This window comes from Mchenga conophoros, linkage group LG8 (assembly GCF_057382185.1).
Source record: "Mchenga conophoros isolate Kocher_MC1m ecotype Shallow Benthic linkage group LG8, M_conophoros_male_GT1.1, whole genome shotgun sequence".
Classification (NCBI taxonomy): Eukaryota; Metazoa; Chordata; class Actinopteri; order Cichliformes; family Cichlidae; genus Mchenga; species Mchenga conophoros.
In genome coordinates, this window is record NC_140533.1 from 7,546,633 (window position 1) to 7,564,391 (window position 17,759).

Sequence of the window (17,759 nt, forward strand, 5' to 3'; positions counted from 1 at the left end):
CACGAATTAATAGTCTCAACTACTAAAAGATTAGAGCAACATATAATTACTGTAGAGGTGTTTGAACCTACTTAGATAGACAGTGGGGGAAAAGTATTTGACCCCTGGTGAATTTATGATTTTTACCATTTACAAAGCGGTCTGTAATTTTTAATAGACGTTTTGTTTGTTTGTTTGTTTGTTTGTTACCTAAATAATGTAGATTCTTGTGACAGAAATAAGTCTTTGATTTACAGCTTGGTGGAATAAGCACATCTGTCAGACATTTCTTGTAGCTGGTCACCAAGTTTCCATACTTCTCAATGGGAATTTTTACAGATATCTGAAGTTTCAGCTCTCTCAGTAGATTTTCTGTTGACTTAAAGTCCAGAGACAAGCTAGGCCAACTGCATGAACTTAATCTGGATGGACAACCTACCTGTGATTAATTTTTAATGTCCTAACTGAGTGAAGAAGGTTTTCTTTCAAGACTTTTCAATATCTTCCTCAGTGCATTCATACTCAGTGTTGGTCAAGTTACTTGAAAAAAGTAATCAGTAACTAATTACTGATTACTTCCCCAAAAAAGTAATCCCGTTACTTTAATGATTACTTATTTTCAAAAGTAATTAATTACTTAGTTACTTAGTTACTTTTTAAAAACACGATTTACAACCTGAATAGGTGATAAAGCGATAGATCTGTCAGCCCAATTCTACTTTTTCTGCATAATCCATCATACAAAATGTAATCAAATGGAAAAGTCTCTTTTTAAAACTTGTTTTATTAGTTTTAATCTTTTAACTTTATGCATCAAGCAAAAATTTAATTATATGCAACATTCTCTGACTGGAAGAAATTAGTTTAACACTTAAACCTATTTTCTGCACATTCCAGCACATGAAATAAAATATTTTTTGTTTTTACACTGTCTTTCAAATAGATGCAAGTAAAACACAGCAGAAAATAAATAAAATCAAAGACTCAGCGGTCCTGTTGTTCTATTTTCACCTGTATAGCAGTAGTGGCGTAGGCGGAGGTGTGCTCTGGCACAGGTGTGCCGCAGCGGTCAGTTGAAGAATCCGCGAGTTTCTCTGTGAATTTCCCATTACGTCATTGCGCACTCGGAGCTTGTTTGGGGGGGGGGGGGGGGGGTTCGGTGTAAAAAGAAGTTTTCTTCCCACGCACAACGGACACTTATGTTTTTGTCACTTTTTATGGAATCAAACTCAAAGTAAGGTCAGTACTTCCACGCTTTAAACGCTGCACGCTCATACTCTCTCCCACAATCGATATGTTATCCATTGTTGCTCTGCACACAGCTGTTGTCACGAACGTTGCACTCGCTTACGTCACTGTCATGAGACATTCTCGCAAAAATTTCACGATTTTAGTAACGCAGCGTTCCTACGGGAAAGTAACGGTAATCTAATTACCGTTTTTGCAATAGTAATCCCTTACTTTACTCGTTACTGTAATCTGATTACTTTTTTCAAGTAACACGTAACGCGTTACTGCCCATCTCTGTTCATACTTAACCAAAGTAGCATTGTATCTAACCACTAATCAGAGACTGGGTTTTTAAAGTGTATCTTTGATCAATTTGTTGCTAGCAGCCTGCAAAAAGGCATCATTTGTTTGCATTGTTTTTTTTGTTATTCATCTGCTGGGGGCAATAAATGATCACACACAATAACATTATAAGTGATTCAAACTATGTTCAGTCTTATCTCAATCTTACAGGACTCCAGAAATCTATCCGTATGTGTAAGTTTAGTTTGCTCCATGTGTTCTGTCCTGGCAGACAATTAATCAAATATTCACCAGTTTGTGTGTATCCATGTGTCCTGTCCATGTTCTTGTTCTCTTTCTCCTCATTACTCCAGGACGGCACACATCCACGCATTAATGTACTTGGCTGAGTCTGTGTGCAGGTTGTTCTCCATTACATGTCTTTTAATACAGTGTACAATACACACAGACACACAAATGCAAAAAACTTTCAGCTTCTTATGAGGCTAAAGTTCAAGGTGACATTCTGTCATTATAACCTCCATGCATGCCGTAGATTCTGCTTGGAGTTCTGTTGCTAGTATGTTGCAGAGGGTGTCTTGAGGTAATATTCAGTTGGGGCTACTTTTAACTATGTTTTCCCATTTCAGCTCCTTAGACATGGTTCCATCTATCTGTTGTCCTGACTTGAAGTCCAATCAAGTTCCTGTATCTCAGATTTAAGTGGGCTGATGGGGATGCAGGTGTAGCCTGTTACCTAAGCCTTGATTGAATTTGTGCTGAAGAGCTGCTAGTTCTCCCAATGTGGCGCCACTGCCTGTACTCTCCTCATCTGTGCCTGCTGTTAGTTTCAGCGCTTGATTGATGATTTGATAGCAACATCAGTAGTCTGCATACAGAACACCTGAATATTTTTAGCATACGCCATCACCCAGTGAATGGTTGCAAATCAGGCTGAACGAGGCTTAGAGGCCCACTGCCTGATCAGAAGAGAGTGTACTAACATAAATGGCCTGCTAATATGGATGATGGAGGTATGTTTTTTGGGTTTGAGATTACTAAGACTAGCTAAGCTAATCTTTTTTTTTTCATGATAGTTACAGTAGATAGAATAATTTATAGTCCTAACCTAAATCTAAAATAACCAAATAATTTTAAATAAAGACCTAATATTTATTAAATTAAATTACTAAAACTTAAATAATACATATGAAGTATATAATCCGTGTGTCTAGCAAAAGGATTTGCTCTACTGTCAATCCCTCTAAGCCACAAATGTAGAAATTTTAGCCCTTTATAGTGATAGATTTTTATGTACATCGACGTGAATCGTATCAATGAAAACTTGCACAAACTGCCATGAGACTGTGGGTTTTTTGTTGGGTTTTTTTTTTTTTTTTTTTTCTTTATACAAAGTCGTCATTTTAATTTTTTTCCAGTGAAAGTCATGATTATTCTCTTTTGGCATGGACATGGACAGCGAGAGAAACCGTGGTCAATTAGTTACTGCTGTTACTTGTTTGAAGTCTGCTCCCTGGGGAGCATGTGTAGTTGGTGCATTGTAACATCCAAACAGCAGTGCATTCAGTGCAATTTCATCTATAGTGTTTTATCGTCCTTGTGCCAGTAGTTACTTTTTCCTTGTTAAAGTTTACTTTGGATTTTTTAGGTCAATGTAGAGGGAAAGACACAGTAGAACTCAACCCCAAAAAACCCAACATGTCTTTATAAGATGGTTTAACCTTGACCCGAACTCTTCCACGACATGCATTTTTAATTTCTCTTTGATATTTGGGCATATTGGGGCCCGATGAATGTAAAAATAAAGAATTGCCAGATTTTTTTTTTTTCTTACCTTATTTTTGTTTTTAAGAAAAATAAGAGCCATATATGAGGATATTCGTTTAAAGTTTTGATAGAACAGCAGCAGTATAATGTCCTCGTAAGTGGATATCAGGCCCATGTAGAGCACTGGTCACTCTTCTGTATAAAGTTGCTTCAGTTCATTGAGGTTCGCAGGCATTTGTTTATGCCACACCATCTGATTTGGGTTTTGCAACACATCGTTCTTTTTGTGAGCTATTTAGACCTTTCTTTGATAATGTGCATGGATCATTGTTGCTTTACCTATTGGACAGATGGCTTCACATTGGACTGCACAGTGTTTTTAGGTATACAAAGGAGTTCATGTTACTGTGGCTGCAAAATAAGTCCAAATTATTATACCTCCACCAACGTGCTTGACAGTTGGTTTGAGGTGTTTGTGCTGATATGCTGTATTGTGTATTATGTGTATTATGGGCAGTCATGACCACTTTGGTCTTATCTGTCCAAAAGACATTGTTTGTGAAGTTTTTTTGTCCTCCTGACAAACAAGCCATACTTGTTCAGTCTTTTTCTAATTGTACTGTCATGAATTTAATCTTTCCTATTGAATAAGCTTTTGATCATTTTTTAAAAAAAGTGATGCCCTAGTATATAAAACCTCAATATTTAAAGAGGGTATCCATTCTTTTTCACATTAATGTATAAAGTATAATAACATGGATTAGCCTGAGTCATCTGGTATATTTAGCAGAAAGTAATAAAACTCTTAATATCAATGACTAAGAATTTCATTGGTCACAAAATGTCCTCCTCTCTTAGGTGAGTACACTCTCTACCTCTTTTGAACCCATCTCTGTACTTATGCATTTTATTTATATTCAGTTGGAGCTTAAACTGTAGTTTTATCAGGGACACTTGAATGGTTACATAATGTTTCCTCTCTTATTTTTGACATTACCAGGTTGTCATGACTTTTTCCTATGATTTTCTGTCAACTCTGGAAAAACCTATGATAGAGATATAATGGACACATGTAGGGAGGCAGATGTGCTTACGTAACATTAGATGTACATGGAAACCTGCCTGAATGACTTGCTGAAAGACTAGATTCAGGAGAATGAGTGCTAGCACAGAAGCTAATTTATTATTAATTGACCAAATAGTTATTAGCAATTTTATCAACAGGTGTAATTACTTCTCATTTATATCTGTATATTCGACTTTTTTGGCATACACACATTGTTAAATGCATTTTCAACATCCAAAGTTGGAGCAACATCATGTTAAGCTTTATTAGTTAGCTACATTTAGCTGGAATCTTTTAGGATCTGTCCATATAGCGCAGCATTTTCTGTTTGTGTTTCCATTGATAGTTTAGCACAGTCTAGCAGGGGCTGTAGTCTGGTGTAGTGGTGTAGGTGGGGTTGCCAACAACTAACAAATAAGAGACCCTCTGGCATGCCAGAAGCACAATGCACAGAAAGCTGGGCATAGTGTAAATAAGTGCTGTATGTTCATGCAGCCCATGAGTGACCCTAGAAAATTTGCAAGTAGGTGTTTTTTGCCAGCTGGTCAGGAAATTTTTTCTCCAGTGACCAAATCAGGATGACATTTGAGCAAGTATATGACACTGGCAGTAAAGCAGAAGTTGACCTCTTTTATAGGTTATTCATCCCAAAATTGAGGTGCTAGAATGAGTCAGTTTATTATGTGATACAAGGAATTGTGAAGCTGATGGGGCGCTCTCACCAGCATATAAAAGAATGTTTTCTTATTTTTGTATTGAGCACACATCCTGTCTTTATTTTTTATGTTTTTAGATCAGTGCCACTTACTTTGAGTCTCAAAAAGAACCATTGTGAATTGGTAAAATAATATGTTGATGTGTTTGTAAAATGCATTGTGTCATCATTTCAACACAAACCTGCTATCTGCAGACCTAATCATTATTTATTCCCCCACTGTTGCTATGATTGTTCAGTTTCATTCCAGCTCGCTGTGTGCTAATGTCCATGTGGAGCAGACTGCAATGCAAACTGTGGATGTAACCATACATCTTAGTCAAAGTACATCAGCTGCTGGCCCTTAATTACATAGCAGTTGAACTCTGTTAGGAGGCAGAAGAAAAACGAAAGAAAGGAAAAGGAAATGTCAGCATACGGCTTGCTGAAGGCTGGGATTTAAAAAACAAAACAGACGACATGAGCTTCAGAGAAAGGAGAAGGGGATTAATTCTTGATTTAAGCTTTTCATCTATTCTAAAAATGCAAAGAGAGCTGCCAAGTTTTCTCAGCATGCTTAAGCATGCTTTCTCAGCTGCTTCTGATCGGTCTTGAGCAGGTAGCGCTAACCCATTAACAATGCAATTTATACCTGGGGATTGCTGCACTCCATAAAGGACTCTTTACCACTTCTTAACATTTGTTTCACCTCACCTTTATATTTATATTCCTCCTCTTTTTTCCTACCTTGCCGCTGCTGAACATAGAAAAGCTGTTGCCATGGTAACATTTGTGCCTGTGGGATTCATTTTTGTTGTTTTTGGTTTGTTTTTGTTTTTTTACAGTCATCTATGCATTTCCTTAGCCCACTGTCAGGTGGTAATTTTAAGTTTTTCAGTCATTTCACAAACAGCACTTTGAGTTGCTAATGCCACTGAAAGGTTCACCGTATGGACAGATGGGTTAAATGCCTTTTGTGCTGCATAAATGGGCAGGATGTGACTATTTTCCATTCTCTTTTTTTGGGAGAGAAGTGTTTTGGAAAATGCAACTGTGACCAGTTAGATAAGATTCTATGGCGTCACTCCCTGCTGGATATGCACGGTACTATATAAAGAGCTTAAAAAAAATAAACACTTATCAATAGCCAGCAAGAGAATACAGCTGTGTGGAAATGCACCAGCTGTTTCAGAGGTGAACAAATAAACTTGAACAAATAATCGCTTCAGGGCAGAACAACATATGCAAACAAACAGCACTCTTCTGTCTCTATCATGGGCACAATATTTCAAAACTGTAGACAAAAGTCATGATATTTAGCTATTTAAGGCTCAAAGCCAGATACCAAAAGCAAACAAGATCTCTCTGTCTCTATACGAGAAACTGCTGTGGTAGCCAAAGAATCCTGTTTTATTCTTTTTCTTTTGCCTTCTTTTGGCTGCTCTTTAGCGATTGACACAGCAGTGTATCTGCCTCTGTCTCGTCCATCCCTTGCATCCTCTTATGTCACACCAACCGTCTACATGTCCTCTTTCACAACATCAATGAACCCTCTCTGTGGCCTTCTTTTCCTCCTGCCTGACTGCTCCATCTCCAGCATCCTTTGTCTAGTATAGCCGCTATTCTTCCTCTCTACATGTCCAGACCGTCTCAGCTTCACCTCTCTAACTTTGTCTCCAAACAGCTCAACCTGAACTGTCTGTCTGATATTCTTATCCTGTCCATCCTTGACACTTCCAGTGAAAATCGTATTCATTTTTGAAAACTTCATTAAAATGCAGATAAAGGCAGCACTTTTGAGACTTCACAAAAGTATATGCAAATTGACCAGGAGACCATTTTCAGTATTTTGTCAAGAGCATTCTGATTTTTCATGGCCAGTAAAGCCAATGTTTTCATGTGCACGTATTGTTGTTGCATACATAATACTGTAAAAAAACAAACAAACAAAAAAAAACTGTTGTGATAATGACCTAGATGTTTCGGGCATATAATGAACAGGATTTTGCATGGAGCTTATTTTCTTGGTTGAATGTTGCTTGTAGATGGACTATAAAGTATGCTTGCTTGGTAAAACTGGTGTAACCCATTCCCTCACTGACCTGGGACTGCAAAAAACTGGCTTCAGTGGCTTCAGGACCTCCTGTTCGATCTACTCATGAATACAGATGAATCTTTCAGGTGGCTTTTAGTAAACTCCAAATGGGCTGTCATGTGTCTTTTATTGAGGAATAGCTTCTCTCTGGCCACTCTACCATACAGGCCTGATTGGTGGAGTGCTACAGAAATGATTTTCTTTCTGTAAGGTTGTCCTTGCTCCACATAGCAATGCTGGAGCTCTGCCAAACTTGAGTTTAAAAAGTTGAGCTTTGAGGGTTTTTTAGACTGACATAGTGTGACAAACAATCATTAACTTTCAGTTTTTTAATGCAGTTTAATTGGATATTTATGGTAAACACCGTTGTCATTGTCTTCCTGTTGTCAGGTGGCGAGATGGGAGCATCGTACACGAAGACTCTCGGGGCTCTTTGGTAGCCCCTACCTGGCCTGTTGCTGCTTGGGCTTCGTCATTATACTGCTAAACATTTACCGCAGCCACAGGTGAGGAACACACTTTTAACCATAACAAAATATGGTTTGTTATCCCCCTCATCCAGTCCAACAATTTTAAATTTGTACGTCACCTTTGATTGAAAGAAAGCCTTGGTTCTCATAACATTGGATGGCAGGCCTTCACCAGTCCAGTGGTCACTTGGACATCATTGGACATATAAGCCTGTATGAATTTGTCCCCTTTTACACTCTTTGTTTCGGTTTCTTCTTCTGTTTCGTCCCACCTCTGTGCCTTCTTTTTCTGCTTTCTCCACAGCTCCTTTTTCCTTCCTCCTTGCTCTTTATCTGTGCCCACGGTTCTGTATGTGGCAGTATCACCCCACGCTTTACCACTTCCTATATGGTGTCCATACACCCACACCTCCCCCTGTGGGTCAAAATGATGACAAAGGATTCTCAACAAAGCCACACACAGGCTGTATGTCAATGCAACAACAAGCCTTTTTTCCCCTCTCTCAAAGGATCTGTGTGATGTCTGTTGCTGGGCAACAAACATTTTGGGAACAGGCTGGTCCAAAGAGATAAATTGTCTTGCCAGTTTTCTCTTGTGCTCAGGAAGAGAATTTTTATCAACTCACCATGCATTCTGAGTAGCTAAATATAGCTGTGGGACAAAGCGATTTATTCACTCACTCATTCATTCACAAGAACTGAAAATGTGAATTAGGTGATTAAATGCTGTAATAAACTTGGATGTAGTCATATAAGGCTGCAAACAAGGATACTGAATAGGAAGCTGTGGTTCCATGTCTTGTCAGAGGAAAAAAGGCAAGACTTCTGGATGTCCTTTGGAGAGACGAGTTAAAGTGAAAATGTTTGGGAAAATCCATGTTTGATGAAAACCAAACAAAGCAAACCCAAACATTATGGCTAATGGGTAAATTTTCTCATTTCAGTGCAGCTAGCCAACAGTGTTTTAGTTTTAGTGACCTTGTTTTTCACTGAGTCAGCAGATCTGTCACTGCTTAGCTAACATAACTTAAGTCTATTAGCAGCAACCGACGAGCCAGCCAGTGACTCTAACTTTAAAGACTTATATCTTAGATCCTGCTTCACAGACAGCTGTGACAGTTTCAGCATAGGGCTCCATGGTGTAAATTGGCCTTAATACATGTACTGTTTCATGTCCACTTTAAGAGGGTTGTGCTTAAATAAACACTTGCAAACTGCAATTAACTGAAGCAACACATAATGAAGAAATATAGAATCCTATGAATACTTTTCTCTTCACAACTATATACACTGATAGTACCGTAAGTTTGCGGGCCATGAAGTTAAATGTTAGCATGTTCACTTCTTAATAGTACAATTAGAAAGGACCCTTGGGTTTAGCCCACACAGTCTGTAAATTTAGCTAATTATATTTAAAACCAAATGTATCCCTGACAAAGCAATTATTAGAGCGCATTTATTTAGAAATCTTTATCGTGAGGTTCGTGTAAATTCGTGCAGCAAACCTAGATACAACAAAGCCTGTCAGCTTTTTCAGTCAAACACCTTGAACTTCACTGCATCATGTACATGTAGCTGTGTAAAGGTGCAGGTTTCATATCCCTCCATGTGTCACTGCTGCTGCTTGCTTCAACTCCTACACGCCCCAACATCCACCTGTTATCTGAATGGATAATTACTCATCAACTATTTTCTTTGTTAGGAATAAACTTGACATTGTAAGGGAAACAAGCTATCCAAATCTACCTGATCCTGTGTACAAAATGCATCATTCATGTATCATGAATTAAAGGTGATTGGCCAGATTCTTTGGAAAGCTAAGTTCAGTTTCACTAGTCACACCCGTGCCTGATTACTGCTAAACATGAATCAAGAAATCGCTTGCATAGAAACTGTCTGACAAAGTGAATTGGGCTAATAGATCTAAAAAAGTAACACATTACACTGTGATATAAAGACATAGCCAAGAAACAAAGTCTTTTACATCTATCAGTGCAGAGTTACAAAGCTATCACTAAGATTTTCTGACTCCAGTGAATCACAGTGATTGCCATTATCGACAAACAGAGAAACCTTCAAACACCTTCCCAGAAATGGCCGACCTACCAAGATTACACAAATAGCGCATCAATCACTCATCCAGGAGTAGGGATGGGTATCGTTTAGGTTTTATCCGATACCGGTGCCAAATCGGTACTTTTGAAACGGTGCCGGTGCTCAAACGGTGCTCAAACCGGTGCTTAAAGAATGGAGAACACAAAATTGGTCCAAAAACCTCTCATGTTCAGCTGGTTTTTGTAAAAAGATAACAATGTTAGCCTTTTCTGCAGCTATGGGGCATATATGGTATCACTCTTGGCTGGAAGCAGTGCTTAAACAATGGAAAAAACACAAACTTTGTCCTAAACCTCTCATGTTTAACTGTTTTCCACTTTTTCTTTGGTCATTTTAGCCTTTTTGGCCAGGGTGAAGGGAGCATCTGCCATCAAACAAGAAGACAGCCGCATATAGCTATGATGATGTTTGCTAGTTCACCTTACATGCATTAATGTAATAACGTGGTTAGCCTACTCAACGTAAATTACACACGAACATTAAGCTACTCACGCAGAGAAGAACGGCTGCTGCTGCATCATCATCCTCATCATTTCTGATACACTGGCAGGGCTAGGGGCCAGGACTCTCCTCTTCGGGGTTTTTGGGGGATATTGCTAACTCCGGGTCAGATAACAGGCAACCCACGCACAGTAGATGCGCTCGGTGTGAGGTCTCGCAGCAAGCTATCATACGGCGCATTTCTGGGCTTTTAAAAAAAACGCTATGCGTCGCCAGGTGTTTCATCGGATTTGAGGTGTTACCTCCTTTGACAGTATCACAGTATCAGCTTAAAGCACTTGTTGCAGGCTGCTGAGTTTGCATATTTTGCTGTGAAGTACAGCCAGACTTTTCGCCTTGGGCATTTTAATCTGTAGCTCTGCTCTAAAAGAACGTACGTACCTGGCCCCGCCTACTATCCTCGGAAACGTAAAATTATTGGCTAGAAGTGTATCACAGCTCAGGAAAAAAAAGCACCGAAATAAAGCACCGAAATGTGCGCTGCTTTTCGGTCTGGTTACTACCGTTTATGTCAGAACCGGTGCCATCATGGAACCGGACACCGGTACCCATCCCTATCCAGGAGGTCTCAGAATAACCCCGAAAAACATCTAAAGAACTCCAGACCTCACTTGCCTCCATTAAGGTCAGAGTTCATGATTCACCAATAAGACGGAGGCTGGGCAAAAGTGGGATCCGTGGGAGAGTCCAAGGAGAAAACCACTGGTGATCAAAAAGAGTACACATTTGCCAAAAAAGCTCCCCAAACATCTTGATGATCCCCAAAACCTTTAGGAAAATATTCTATGGACTGACGAGAGCAAAGTTGAACTTTTTGGAACGTTTGAGTTCCGTTACATTTATCATAAATATGAACACATCGTTTCATTTAAAAAAAAAAAAAAGCATCATACCAACAATTGTGGCACCAGCATAGTACTGGTAGTGTGATGATCTGGAACTGCTTTGCTGTTTTGGGACGACCTGCCATAATTGATGGAACTATGAATTCTGCTCTCCACCAGAAAATCCTGGTGAAAGTCTGTCCAGTAGTTTCTGCACAGAAGCTGAAGCACAAAGTGTGAACTTTTAAATGCAATTAAGATTCTTTAGAATTACCTTAAACAGGCCGTTCATGATTGCAAAAATCTCCAATGTAGCTGAAGTGCCAGTTATCTCAAACACTTGATTGCAATTTTTTCGCCAAGGGTGGCACAACCAGTTATTAGGTTGAAGGGCAATCGGTTTTTCATATAGAACGTTGGTAGGTTTGGACAACCTTTTCCATTCCCTTAATAAATGATTTTAAAACTGCATTTTGTATTTACTCAGGTTATCTCTGTATAATATCAAATTTCTTTGATGATCCGAAACAGTTTGACAGATATTCAAAAAAATAGATTTTTGTGCGCGTTTAGAGGGCAGCACACAGAGGGCTCTGCTGTAAACATTTGAAAATAAATAAAGGTGAAGTGGTAGCTTTATATATGCATCCTGAACCAGAACTATTTATCAAAACAAATTTGTTCAATTCAAAAATTAATTCGATGAAGTCGCTGGTTGGACTTAAGTGAGTCAGTTGTTGGGCTTGCAGGCAGCACTTCTGATGAGCGCTGCACATGTGAAAGTCAACAAAATATATTTGAGCAGGAATGCTTTTAGTGTCTGTCCTGTAAGGTAATGACTAAGTGAAACACTGAATCCTTGGAAAGTGGAAAATGTTTTTTTTATTTAGTATTTTTTGCTGACAAATTATTTATCCTCTTTTTGTACTTGCTTGCAAATTCTGAAGCACGGTTTTCTTGATTATTGAAATAAACCTTCCTTGAAGGTCACATTTCTAATAATTGGGTATATACAGTCTATTGCATAATGTTTTCTGCAGTTTCAACAAAAACCTTTTAGAGTCTTATGCTAGGTTGGATTTGGGAATTACAAATCTCTAGACAACATGCAGCAGATCTGGGGGATATAACAGTTAGGGAGTCAACTTGCATAGCCCCATACAAATTATTGCACTTTTTATTGAAACTGCATGGTTGCAGCTACCAGCATAAAAGTCTTTAACTTTTAATCAGTGTAACCTGATTATAAAAATGAGGCAAACAAGTTTAGCTGCTCTACTTATTACAAATAGCTGTGCCAACCAACTGGACCACTTTCAATTGCATGGCGATTGCACAGGTAGCCTTCTTGGAGGCAACCTGTCTCCAAACAGTCGTAATCTCCCTCACATTAACGGTCTCCGTTAGACACTCTCATTCTCAGACAGATTGGCAAAGGTTTGCATTTAATTACTGTCTAATCTATAAACCCAGACGGATTGTGAACACATTGCAATCAGTCCAAGTCAGTCTGTAGGTCTGTGATGTGTCTCTCTGCAATATGGGACTTGAGTCAACCTTTGCTTTTATATTGGAGTATAACCAAAGTACAACCAGGTGGCAAAGGTTCCCAAGCACCAATCTCATTTTGTGTCTATGTCACTAGATGTAGATGAATTTCTGATTAAAAATCTTTAAGCTTCTGGCCGGACTCTGAGTGTAAGTAGTTAATATGTGCTTCTGTTAAATTATGAATGTCTATGCATGCAGACAGTAACAGACTTTGTGGATTTGTCACAGTTAATCGCTGTATTATCATAAACAGATTGCATGTAATTGCCAACTTGGTGGAATTTCTTAACAAACTGATGATCCACTAAAGGTGGTTTGACTTTGAGTGATCACTGACCTTGTTCCCATCTTCAAACCAACCACTTCAGTCGCAACAACAGTGGAGTCCAAGTTAACTGCACAGTTTCATTAATTTTGGCCATAGCAAAGTCTCTAACCATTACTTTCGTAGTGTGAATGTAGTATTAAGGTCCTCAGTTAAATAAAGGTGTTGTTTGTTACATCTGGGGGTTTTTGCTGTTCTGTTTTTTCTTTTTCTAGTCAGGACTCTTTAATATTATTAAACACAAAAATAAAGACCTATTCTGGTATTTATATAATGGCAGTTAAACCAGTAAAATCATTTTAAAAATCATTAAAAACCATCTGTTTTGTAGAAGAGTTTATTATTTGACCGATGATGAAACCACAACAGTGTCACGCCGGTGCTCCAAAATGAACTTTGTAAGGGAAATCAGTGGGACTTTAATTTAACAAAATTGCTGCAGAAATGTGTAGAATAGCAAAACACCACAAGTAAAATAGATGAGGTTGAATGACGTATTCACCCGGTGAAAAACTTGATTTAGCGCTAATTACCATAGTAACAAAGACAGAGTAAAGCTGTTAGTGAGCAGACATGAACATTAATGAATGTTGGGTTTGGGTTTTTTTGTTTATCAATCAAAGTGACTCATTACCCACGTATTTGGCACGTGGGCATTGTTCTGGTCAATTCAAGCCCACTAAGTCAGATAATATACTATTCATTGTTTATGACAAAATAATCTTTCCTTGAGTGAGAGCACGATGGCATGACCTGTAGAAAAGGTCTAGCTGCCTGGTAGTTGAAACAGGACATTTTAATCTTTGTGGTATGTGTTCTAACCATGCATCCATTTGTTCACCTTGAATGCACCGTTTCTATTTTTAGAGTTGAAGACATCAGTGCCCTGCTTGCTTTTTCTACCAATGCTACAGCCTCATTTCTCAACTAAAAGCTTACATTTGCTAGTTCTGCTGCTGTTCATATAAAAACTTTATCTTACCAAAAAACATTTGTATTCATATTGTCTCTCAGCATGCCATGAAGAGTGATGAAGTCAAAGTACTATACAAGACACATCTCCTGGATGCACTGGTACGCATCTTCAGTGATGTATCCTGTGGTCATCAGGTGTTTCGGGTCTCACAACATCATACACCCTCACCCAGGCTCACAGCCTCGATGGCCCTCTTCTTGGCTGCCCCAGCCACACCCAGCCGGCCTAGGACTCTGCAGAGTGATCGTCCTGCAAAGCCCCTACAACCCACTTCTATGGGCTCATAGAAAGTCTCTCAGCCCCTTCCCCTGCACTCCTGCACTAGTTCCTGGTACTTTGCACGTTTCCTTTCATTGGCCTCCTCGATCCGCTCCTCCCAGGGCACTGTGAGTTCCAGCATGATCAGCTGTTTTGAGGCCTCAGAAATAATGATCATACTCAATATAGTAGTACACATTTTTTTTAGTTTTCAGCAGAATCACTGTGCTTATTGGTTGTTTATGACAGCGGTCCCAAACCCCCAGGCCACAGACCGGTACTTGTCCGTGAGTTGTTTGGTAGCGGGCCGCAAGAGTTGAGGCTTGGGTGTGAAAGTTATGGTTTTCTTGGTTTTACTTGTTTTTTATTGTTTTTGGGTTTTTTTATAATTTTTAGCGTTAACTTGGTTTCCCTGGGTGTTTTCCTGTGTGTTATGAATAAATCTTCTTTTTTTGGTACTAGTACTGGTTTTATTTTGTTGTATTTATCCGTGAGGCCAGTCCGTGACAATATTGTCGGACATAAACCGGTCTGTAGGGCAAAAAAGGCTGGGGACCGCTGGTTTATGAGACTACCATGGCTGTGTTCTGATCTGCTGCTCGGCCAGTTCAGCAGATTTGTCCTCTGCAGGAAAGCGCAAATAGAAACATGCAATTCTGCTCTGCTCACCACAGCAGATACAATGGTCCTCTGTGGAAAAACAACAAAAAACCCACCTAAAACATTATTACTGTTTTCAGTCCCAGCTAACAGACACACTGACCAATTGACCTTAAAGCCTCTTTGTTGTGCTGCTAAATTGTCCGCCTAAATGACTTGCTTACAGTGCTAATGACCTGATTGCCAGCTACGCCTTTTTATAGCTCTGTCAGACCAAAATATAACTATTTGACAGGCATGCAGGATATCAAGGGAGTTTATTTTTATCTGCCAACCATACAGCACTGATGCTCTCCACTGATTAGGCTTAATGATAAACCTTTAGGGAAAGCTCTCTGAGCTTTAATAAGTCAATTTTGTAATTAACTGTCTATGTTTATCTTTCCTGCTATTAACACAGAGTCGAGAGCAAATGACAGATTTAGAAGTACTAAATATAAAAGGGTTACACATTCAGTCGTACAAATTGCTCTGAATTTGTAACATGAATATATCAAAAATCCATGTATATAAATATGATTAATGTTTGGAAAAGGTTGGCAGCAGGTATTGAATTGGTTGTCTGTACAGCTCCGTTTGCTGATGAATGAGAGACAGCCTGTACTGAACATGCCTGAGAAGACAAACTTTGGAGTGGCCAAACATGAGCTACCTTGAACTGTGAGTCAGGGTTCCTAGGAGCAGCCCTGAGTCATGTTACTAAAGCTTTCAAAATTTTGTCCTTTACTAAATGACGTACTTTTAGTAAGTGTACATGTACCTTTGGTTTTACTTCTGCAAGTACAAACTGGCTACAGAGGCTTGTGTTAAAAGCACTGTTGCTCCCTGTGCCTCGAGTTGAATGGGTAGTTTTGTAAGGGAGAAAATCCACAGACACTTACCCATTTGAGAGTTGTTGTTTTTTCTTGGGTGGGGGTAAAGAATCTTTTTGTTTTTAATTTAGGCATTGTAATGTGATTATTTTTGGGTGATGCAATATTAAAACCAGGCATTAACAGTCTACATTGATCATCATTACACAATGCAAGTTACCAAAGTTGTTCCTTAAAGTTGTCTGCAAAGAACTCTTTTAAATGTTGGACAATTATTTGCCCAACATCATCCTGAACTCTGAATCAAGATGCATAAGTATCTCCGCAGAGCGTCACAGAGTTGCTGTCCACATTTTTGACTGTTTCAGTGTAAACACAGAGCAGCTGAGACTAGCAGGAGTAGTAAAAAGATGGAGGGCAGTAGCTCCTCTTTTCTGTTGCATTTACAGTTGAGAGTAATACAAGTTGCTGCAACAGCTGCCTGTGTGATCATGGCAACAACAGAAATCAAAGCGAGAGAAATGCTACACAAGCAGATTTTATCTGTGATGCGTGCAGTGGACACACAGCAGAGAACAGATAGATGAAGGGGGATAGAGCAGGGGTGGGCAATCTCAGTCCACGAGGGCCGGTGTCCCTGCAGGTTTTAGATGTGTCCTCGAACCAACACAGCTGATTTAAATGGCTAAATTAGCTCCTCAACATGTCCTGAAGTTCTCCAGAGGCCTGGTAACGAACTAATCATGTGATTCAGGTGTGTTGACCCAAGGTGAGATCTAAAACCTGCAGGGACACCGGCCCTCGTGGACTGAGATTGCCCCCCTCCTGGGCTAGAGGATCATCAGCTTCAAACTTAGTAGACAGTTATCAGTGTTTACAATTTTGGTAGAACAAGGTAATATATGTTGCTTTAACAGAATGTGAGTGTTAAAGTAAAAACACATAAAAGGAACAGCCTTGATGGAAAATGTTTGTAGAGACATTTGCCACAGAAAACATCAGCTTCAATAATCCTGCTTTTTCTGTAAAAACATTGGAGCTCTGTTAAGTATCCCTAAGGGAAGATGCACAATTAAAGCAATGTGCACAGAGCAAACAGGATCCTGCAGAGCATTTCAGGCTTGTTGACACATTCCTTAAAGAGTCAGAGTAGGCCTCCAGGCTCGAAAGAAGAACTCATTTAAGCCCATAACCGATGGACCAGAGGTGTCTGTCAGTCAAGACTGCTAATCTGCAAGAGGTGGCCTCCATTGAATACAATATGTTGGCCCCCATCTGTAACTAAGTCTATCAATTTTTTCTGACTTGAACTAAATGTGGTACATATATGATACATGTAGGAGCCAAAAGTAAGAGTTCGTATTATGCACAAGGTATCTTTTTCTTTTCTTTTTGTCAATTTAGTTCTCTTGTCTAAATGGACATCTCTATCTGAAGTTCTTATTAATCATCTTAAAAGACAACATTTACTTTTCACAGTCTCAAAGTTCTTAAGTTGTCTGGCACATTTTCAAGGATGTATTTGGAGATCCAAAGAGATCTTCATCTTAGACAGATTAAAAAAGACTAGTTGCTGTTTTCTGGCTAAATGAAGTCAACAACTAGTTGACCAGAGTAGACCAGACAGCAGCATTTCCTCGTGAAAGTTGTGAACTGATCTGTGCAGTATTTCTATTTGCTACTGGCTTGTAGTCCTGCCAATAGTAAGCAAAACTAGCAAACATCTCATCACTGCAGGAGCAGGAAAGGGGAAAAAAAGCAAGAAAAAATCACTCTGGAGGTAGTTGTGCTGCAGTGTGAAGGGGAAATCTAGGAAATAAGGGGAAGATGGTGCACCCATTGTTGCTGTAACTGAGGATCCTAATGGAAGCATGAGCTACCTAAAATATATGATCACTGAGTGATCAGAGAGGATTTCAAGCATTTTCAATTAGACTATAGGTCAAACTCCAAGGTTTAAATCTTAAATTGATGTGAAATAACCAGCCTTGTTTTTTGTGTTTCATTTACTTCTAAACTTTTAAACTAAGCAGCTCACTTTGAAAGACCCTTTATGTGACTCCCACACGGAAGCTTCTTATCTGACCTCCAAATATTTCCTCTTCATTCTGTGGTGTTTCTGTCTTGTCAAAC

General features: G+C 39.2%; 1 protein-coding gene across 1 annotated transcript in view; it reads left to right on the plus strand.

Annotated features, from left to right (window-relative positions):
- The window catches only part of pemt (phosphatidylethanolamine N-methyltransferase), a 73,803-nt gene that overhangs the window by 20,548 nt on the left and 35,496 nt on the right, over positions 1-17,759 (plus strand). The window contains exon 3 of the mRNA XM_085283792.1: positions 7,525-7,640. Within this exon, the coding sequence (XP_085139918.1) occupies positions 7,525-7,640 (116 nt within the window). The remainder of the gene's footprint in view (positions 1-7,524; positions 7,641-17,759) is intronic.